Source organism: Sesamum indicum, linkage group LG9, assembly GCF_000512975.1.
Source record: "Sesamum indicum cultivar Zhongzhi No. 13 linkage group LG9, S_indicum_v1.0, whole genome shotgun sequence".
Taxonomy (NCBI): domain Eukaryota; kingdom Viridiplantae; phylum Streptophyta; class Magnoliopsida; order Lamiales; family Pedaliaceae; genus Sesamum; species Sesamum indicum.
The window spans coordinates 1,919,833-1,928,669 of NC_026153.1; the positions used below are offsets into that span (position 1 = coordinate 1,919,833).

At 32.4% G+C, this 8,837-nt stretch overlaps 1 protein-coding gene across 1 annotated transcript; it reads left to right on the plus strand.

The window, feature by feature from the left end:
- Positions 3,719–5,842, plus strand: LOC105170268 (high-affinity nitrate transporter 2.1). The gene is made up of 3 exons (XM_011090945.2): positions 3,719–4,605; positions 4,714–4,829; positions 4,931–5,842. Exons 1-3 carry the CDS (start codon positions 3,796–3,798, stop codon positions 5,586–5,588), a joined length of 1,584 nt encoding a protein of 527 aa, XP_011089247.1. The 5' UTR covers positions 3,719–3,795; the 3' UTR covers positions 5,589–5,842.

Sequence of the window (8,837 nt, forward strand, 5' to 3'; positions counted from 1 at the left end):
ATATATCTGGCCCACAAGTTATTAATTCTTTTACATTTTATCAAAAATAATATCATAAAACACACAACTGAAAATACTTCCTCATTTCCTCTCCCCCCCAAAAAAAAGCTTCCTTATTTTAACTTGTAAATGGATATATAAAAAATAAAACTATAATTTTCATCGAAGAAAAAAAATAGAGAGGATTACATTTATACTTGTCAGAAAATATAAAATAATACTTTTCTCTTAAAAAAAATTTAAAGTTATACTTACACCTCCTTCAAGAATTTACTATTTATACCCGACTCCCTTTAAGCAAAAACATTACATTTAATTTAACCACTCATTTAATATGCCGATGTATAAAATTTGTACTTGTAAAGGAAAAAGTTATAATAATGTTAACCCCACTCTCTAGACTTGAACTCTTGCTGTCAATTCTCACTGATACGTTCCAAAAAGGCGCAGGTCTAATGGATCTGAACAATCGCTCAAGACTTGGGCTGAAACGAATGCAAATTCTAGAAAGGGGATGTGCAAAAAAGGCGTTACACTACGACGCCCTAGTTAGTATTGGATTTGAAATGGAATAAAGCCAAAAGGTAAATAAATATAATTAAAATTGAGATATGGTGAATAAAGTCGATAAAAAGTGCAAGAACACGTGAAAATATGCTTAAAAATATTTAAAAAGCGTTTAAAAAGTGTTCAAAGAGTGAGAGAGATGATTTAGAGAGTAAGAGAGGTGTGAAAGACATTAGAAGGTCTAATAAAGGTGTTTGGAAGTGCTATCAGTATGGAAGAGTAAACTTGTATTTGGTCTTCCTAGAACTGATATGGTCCAATGTGGCTGTTGACGAGATGCCACGTAGGAAAGTAGGCTGCCATGTGTGTGGGTCTTTTGAGCTGAATATTTATTGGACTTTGATCATGGTCTGAGTAGGGGATGCCTTCAACCTCCTCCATTTGCCATCTGTTTTATGGGGGGCACTCGCCACTGTCGCTGTCCAGGTCTTTTTGGGTCTCCTAGAATGTTGCGGACCTCTAATTTCTTTCTTCTTTTTGGATCCTTTAACCTTTTTGGACAAGCTAATCTTTATGCACATCATATACGAAAACTTATATAAAATTGAAAATGCACATTTCTCACTGAAATTGAAATTAAAAAATGAAAATATAAGCAAATAACACCATATATATATATATATATATATATATATAGGGTGTGGTCGAAAATTCCTAAATATTTGTGTCACGTGTATTTTTTCAACCAATATATGAATTTTAGGTTGAATTTGTCTTCAAATTGTCATTTTTTTCAATTATATTTCACAATCAAATTGTGAAAACTAATATTAACAAGATTAAAATTACCATTCTCCTAATACTTTTGTGACTAAACCTGTTGCAAGACATGTTGAGCTTGTAGAAATTAAATTGAATGGTTATTTCAGTTGGTCCATTCAATTAGACATCATGCAGCTGATGCTTGACAGTATTCATTGCCTTAATAAAATACAAGCATATATATAATATATAACAAATCTTCAGGTCAAAACGCTGCTCCATTCGTCCCTGTACAAATTGTCGAGTCGATTTTGGTAGAAAACTAGTACTACTCGTGTGTATAATTTTGTACAACCTTTCATAGCCACTTAGAGTTCTTCACAATTATCATCAGCATTATATTTTATTTCCCGACAAATGCCTAAGCTTACGGTTGGAAATTAATTAACCATGGTTAAAGAACTGAAAAAACATCTTACATCAGAGGATAATAACGTTATTAATAATCGGTCATGTTAGATCATTTAATATTTTTATATATATATATATATTCTTTTCTTGTTATCGGAAATATATTTATTTTTGAAACAATTATTTTATTGGTATTCATTTTATTTTTCACTTTCTTTAATTAATTTCGTATTTTTAAATGAAGCATATTTTTCATTATGTGTCAGGATAATAACCAACAATCATATATAGCTAACCCTAGTTTGACTAACATACACCTTAAAAAATTTTAACATTTAATTATGGTTAATTGTTATGATTGAAAATAAATAATGATAATAAATCATTATTGATCACGGTAATCACGCACAGGTTGTTGGTTGTAGTTTTTTTGAAAGTGGCTAAAATATTTGTTATGACTAGAATTATGACAAAAATGGTTTTCGATTTTCGTACTGGATAACCTAAATTTTAAAATTAATTTTTGTTTAAGCATAATTAATAATAATTACTTATCATATTTTTGATCTATAATTTTATTGTAGGGTAATAATGTTCTAAAACAAACAACGCAATTAATCATATATTCTGAATCTTTCTTTCATTAATAGACAACAAAGTGCTCTTATCCAAATCCAGCTAAGTTTCTTAGTGATCATGGCAAGAACTAATTATATATGATATAAGAAATTATACATACATGGTTTATCTTGTTTAATACTTCTTGATATAATAATAATAACAATAATAATAATAATAATAATAATAAGTTGTAATAACAATATATCTTCATATCTGCATAATATATCGTATACATCTGTTGAGATTAGTATTTGTCCTTATCGTCCGCAAGTACAAAGTCAAACAAACCCCGGCCGACGAATTGACCTTGGGAGGATTAAATTAAATAAAAAATTTCAATTAATCAAGTGGCGTGGGTGCAATTAATTGAGAAAAGTTACATTTCATTATTATTTAATCAATGTTGGGATTATTTATTTCCAATGAGAGTGGAGGAATGTTGACATGTACGGCCAATTCAACTTACAGCCTGAATTGAAGGTAGCAAGTTGTCAGATACCCATGTTTGGTTTTTGCTTTTATTTTTATTTTTTTCCTTGGAAAATATATATTTTTAACTTGATATAGTTTTTTTTTTTTTTTGTGAAAATAAGAAAAAATATCTTGAATTAATTGATGAAATTGTGTTTATGTGGTTCGTAGTGTCAAATTAATATTTTAGTCATGAATAGTTATATTCTTTTATTGATTTGGAGTTGTTAGTAATGTCATATCAAAGTATTATAAAAAATATATATTATTAGTTTATGAAATTACTGATTGAAAAAACTTTGTAGGGATTTAAGTATATAGAAAAAAGAAACGACTGAGATGAAAAAATGATAGTAAATCATGCAATTTCATGTATAAACAAACATTTACTTTTCTATCATTGTCAAAAGTAAAAACTGACAAAGAAAATGAAACCGAGACAAGGTAGTTGGTCCGACATAATTGCGAACATATGATTCCTATATCTAAATAATCCTGAGTTATTTTGTTTTGAATTATTATGGAGTTGACATCTAATAATCTATGCACCTTATGTGAAATTAATTATTTGGAATTATTTCTTGAAATCCAAATATATGTTTCTATATATCCAAACACGAGTTTTGTTGGTATTAATCTTGCTAGTTGTTAATAAAGTGTAATTATTTCCCACTTGCGTCCAGCGACTTTGCGATCTATATATGAACAGATATACCGAGATAATTATATATTGAGGTGGGTGATCCCTTGGAAAAGTCTATGATCCTTTGGGATATACGATTAGGCTAATACTGTTGATGTTCAGATGCGGCAAACCGGATATTCATTCTCATTAAACTAATTAATCTCCATTAAAATTATACATTGGGAAGCTCTACTGCCCCATTAAGAGCCATCTCAATTGTCAACCCCTAACACTATATATACCTGATTTCGATATCATTCCCAGACATCAACATATCCATTTCCTTCTTTCAAAAATATTAGCTGTAAAAGAATCATCCAGGTCTAACAAACTAAGAAATGGCGGATATTGAAGGGTCTCCAGGCTCATCTATGCATGGAGTGACAGGCAGGGAGCCTGTCCTTGCATTTTCTGTGGCTTCCCCGATGGTTCCCAGTGATCCAACGGCGAAGTTTGATTTGCCGGTGGATTCAGAGCACAAGGCCAAGAAATTCAAGCTCTTTTCCTTTGCCAATCCTCATATGAGGACATTCCATCTCTCCTGGATTTCGTTTTTCACCTGTTTCGTCTCAACTTTCGCTGCTGCACCCCTCGTGCCTATTATTCGTGACAACCTCAACCTCAAGAAAATCGACATTGGCAACGCTGGGGTTGCCTCCGTCTCCGGCAGCATATTCTCCAGGCTGGTGATGGGGGCCGTGTGCGATCTCTTGGGGCCGCGTTATGGATGTGCGTTTCTCATCATGCTGTCTGCCCCCACAGTCTTTTGCATGTCGTTTGTGTCGTCGGCTGGTGGATACGTGGCTGTGCGTTTCATGATCGGGTTTTCCCTGGCAACCTTCGTGTCCTGCCAGTACTGGATGAGCACAATGTTTAACAGTAAGATTATTGGACTTGTGAACGGGACGGCTGCGGGATGGGGGAACATGGGAGGCGGCGCAACTCAGCTGATTATGCCGGTGCTTTATGAAATAATCAAGAAAACTGGATCAACCCCCTTCACCGCCTGGAGGATTGCCTTCTTCATTCCGGGATGGCTTCATGTGATCATGGGTATTTTGGTGCTAACACTTGGCCAGGACTTGCCTGATGGAAACCTTAGTGCCCTCCAGAAGAAGGGAGATGTTGCAAAGGATAAATTCAGCAAGGTATTTATTATATTATCATTGACTTCGTCTCCTGGATTCTGTGATCCCTTTTCCTGAATTTGATCAAATAAATGGGCTGATTATGTTTATATTTCTTGATATATTCAGGTGTTATGGTACGCTGTCACAAACTACAGGACATGGATTTTTGTCCTCCTCTACGGCTACTCCATGGGAGTCGAATTGTCAACTGACAACGTCATTGCTGAGTACTTCTACGACAGGTGGATTATTTCATATATTATTATAAAATTTCAATAGAATATTACATATAAATGGAATGATCGAGTACTGACTAGGATTTTAACATCAAATAATTTTACAGATTTGATCTAAAGCTACACACAGCTGGAATCATAGCAGCCACCTTCGGTATGGCTAATATCGTAGCTCGGCCATTCGGTGGATTCGCTTCCGATTATGCAGCTCGACTATTCGGAATGAGGGGTAGGCTGTGGACACTATGGATCCTGCAAACAATGGGAGGAATCTTCTGTGTCCTTCTGGGCAGAGCCGACACCCGTTGCCGTGCCGTCACCCACATGATCATCTTTTCTGTAGGAGCACAAGCTGCCTGTGGAGCAACTTTCGGCGTCATCCCATTCATTTCCAGACGATCGTTGGGCATAATATCAGGCATGACGGGTGCGGGAGGGAACTTCGGCTCCGGTCTAACACAACTGCTATTCTTCACAAGCTCCAAATACTCCACCGACCAAGGCCTAACTTACATGGGGATAATGATAGTGGGATGCACTCTCCCTGTGGCGTTGGTTCACTTCCCACAGTGGGGCAGCATGTTCCTCCCCCCCTCCAAGAGCGTAGTCGAAGAACATTACTACGGTTCTGAGTACACTGAGGAGGAGAAGCAGAAGGGTATGCACCAAAACAGCCTCAAGTTTGCTGAAAACAGCCGCTCTGAACGCGGCAAACGCGTGGCTTCCGCACCAACCCCGCCTAATACAACACCAACCCATGTTTGATTTTGTTATGGAGTATGAAGCTTTGATTATTTTCCATTAGTTCTTGGTTGTCTTTTATATTCGGCAAAGTTTGATGGATGGGCTTGACGCTCCCAATTCACCTGAAGCAAAGGTTACAAAAATCCCTAATGGATTGGATCAGTACTAGAATTAGCAGAAAAGCTGGTATACTAGTAAACTGTTTGTTTACTACAGGTTGATCTCTTTTGTATAAGCTTCAACAATCAAGAATAGATATATCTGTCTACGAATTAAAGCTTATGTGAAGATCAGGTTAAATATGCCTGCTATGTTTGGTGGGATGTCTGAAGTTGATTTTTCTTTTGGGTGGAAATAATGTGTTGCAGCATAGAGTCCTATCAAAGAGAAACTTCGATCCAAATCAAGTTAGGTCATATCTAAATTAATTAAGGGAAAGTGTAATATTGTGTGATTGGTGTACAATTCAAAAAAATGAAATGACAAGTCTATCGCACTTGTTGTATGATTAGTTTCATTTCTGTAATTTGATTTGTGTTAGAATTTTCATACAAACTTCTAATAAAACCTTGTGTGGAGGGATTAGTTACTCGATTTGACTTATTATTTTCTAATCAATTCATCAATTCAATGTTAGACCAAAATTTAGACAGAGCTTAACAGTGAACATGTTTCAGCTTGATTCATTTATGCCCTCAGCTCCATTAAGTTTTACAATAAGAGTTCAGAAACTATATATATGTTTTATGTATCTTGTTTAATTATTGTTAAAATGGTGGTTCAAAGTTAATAATATGGAGTGATTATTTAAACTGAGATAATAATTTTGAGAAGAAAATCATTAGCACTACAACAGGAATAACATAAAAGACACTACAAAAAAATGACTGTTGGCTACAATTTTAGTAGCTATAGACTAAAAACTATAGTAAATATTTTTTATTGACTACGGTTAAATAAAACCAATACAAAAATATAGATTTTTCATAAAGAAAAAGTTATTTGCCATGGTTAAGAACCATGGTAAAAATATTTGTCATGACTAAATATTTTAGCTATCCTCGCAGATACCACGACCAACAATCAATGCATGATCCTGGTCTATAACTATTTACTATGATTATTTTATTATTAATCATGACAATTAGTCATGATTAGATGTTGTATTTTTTTTTTACAGTGAGATGAAAATTTAAGAAGGGTTGTTGTGGTATAAGTCCAAAATTTAGCTACAACTTTTATGACGGTTAGCCTACTGTAGCCAACCCTACAATGCAAATACATATATAACTTATTTTCAAGACAAAACATTGTCTGGTTCGTACGTATACAAGTACTTGATCTGTCGATTTTGATAGGAAAACAATAATCCATGTGTAATAAAATTTTATATAGCCTTTCGCAATTACTTCGATTTAATTCTTCACATTAATTTATAAATCAGCATTATTTCATAGGCAAATTAAGCTTGGCTAACATTACGGTATAGCTAAAATAATTTACAAAAGGGGTTGTGAGGGATATATGCGACTCTAACATTTTTAATGAATGATGACTAACATTTTATAATTAGACATTAATTGACTCCCCAAAATTTTAATATATGAGGAAGAGTGAGTGACGCTTGTCCACTAAATTAAGCATTACATTCCAATTTAAGATACATTGTACTGTTCGTGTACGGAACAATATATGTCCATTATACGTTTCACTAATTTAAAATATACTGTACTGTTCATGTACCAAACATTTGCAACCACAAATTCAGTGCTTGAATATTTTGAGTTAGTACTAGTTAAATTCAAAAGTAGATCAATTACATGAATATAGAATGTTAAGTCAAATGTTTAACATAAGTTGTCTATTATGATCTTATAAGGGTCACTCCGTTGATAAAACTTCAGTTTTAATATTGTTGTCCTTATCTTAACTCAAATGTTGAAACAGTAATATTACTGCACTGGAGATATATATATATATATATATATATATATAAATTTCGAAGCATGAACACATGTATCTTTTAAACCAAGATCAAAATGATTGATATATAGGCATTATATACAGGTCTACTATGTTTTAATATATGGTTGGATTATTCTTTTTTATTTAACTAATTATTCTTGGAGTGTGTGAGTCTGACCTAACTAGTTAATATTTAAATTTTTAGCATATAACTTAATGTCAAAATGTATTGAATTATAATTTCACAATATTTAATAGATTTCCTAATATAAGTATTAATTTGATAAGTAATCTTTTACTGTAATTCACAAAAATCATCGTAGCTAGTAAAAGTTTATTTTGATGAACGGCATGAACATAAGAATGTTCCGCGAAACACGGAAATTCTTGTGATTTGTATTTGATTTTTACAATCTGTATACCAATTTTTTGACAACTACTGTATGGAACATATAGTGCAATGATATTTTCCGGGTTTGTAATTAATCATGTAGAGATCCCACTCTTATTAGCTTCATCCGGGCTCCCCATGATCATGGAAAGGACTCGAGAGTGAAAGAAAAAAATTTTAACTTTTGAAATGAAAGTGATGAACTAGTATTTATTGATTAAATTAATTATAATTATTAATATTAAATATTTATATCTAACAACAAATTATACCTATAATAATTATATACTAATTATTAATATTTCATCAAAAACAGTTCTTCAAGTATAAAACGATAATAAATTTTCTCTTCTTATATAACTACACAGTCTATAACATGATTAAACCATTTAATTTGCTGATGAAGGCTCTCAAGAATTCTGAAAGGTTAAGGTGAGTTCTTTTAATGTGTATTAGAATGTCATTGTCTCCCTAGTGAAATAAAGTCTAAACTCGATGCGTAAAAAAAATTAAATACTCCATGAAAATCTACAATTTAACATCACTTGAAAAAAATAACATTACTGAAAAAATACGATTGATTATGTTAATACAATTAACATGAATTAATAAAAAGAACTTTATTTTATTACAATAATATATGATTAGTAAGTTTAATAATGACAGAATTAATTATGTATTAATTGGTCGACACTATTGACATACTACAAAACTATTATATATATATATATTAATCATTATTAATTACTATTTGTGATATATAAATCGCTATAGACAATAAGAATGAATCTATGAGATAGTATTATCTTGTCACTAAGTATCATTAATTACGTATATGGAACTAAAAATACGATTAATTTTATAAAAGTGTATATTCAGTTACAAAAGGTTTGATCAAGAAATATCAATATCAT

Bases quoted from the DNA above. Each gene is read 5' to 3' on its own strand.
- LOC105170268 (XM_011090945.2), top strand. From the start codon at position 3,796: ATGGCGGATATTGAAGGGTCTCCAGGCTCATCTATGCATGGAGTGACA. The intron at 4,606-4,713 runs GTATTTATTATA...TGATATATTCAG, and splicing joins CAAAGGATAAATTCAGCAAG to GTGTTATGGTACGCTGTCAC. The intron at 4,830-4,930 runs GTGGATTATTTC...ATAATTTTACAG, and splicing joins GCTGAGTACTTCTACGACAG to ATTTGATCTAAAGCTACACA.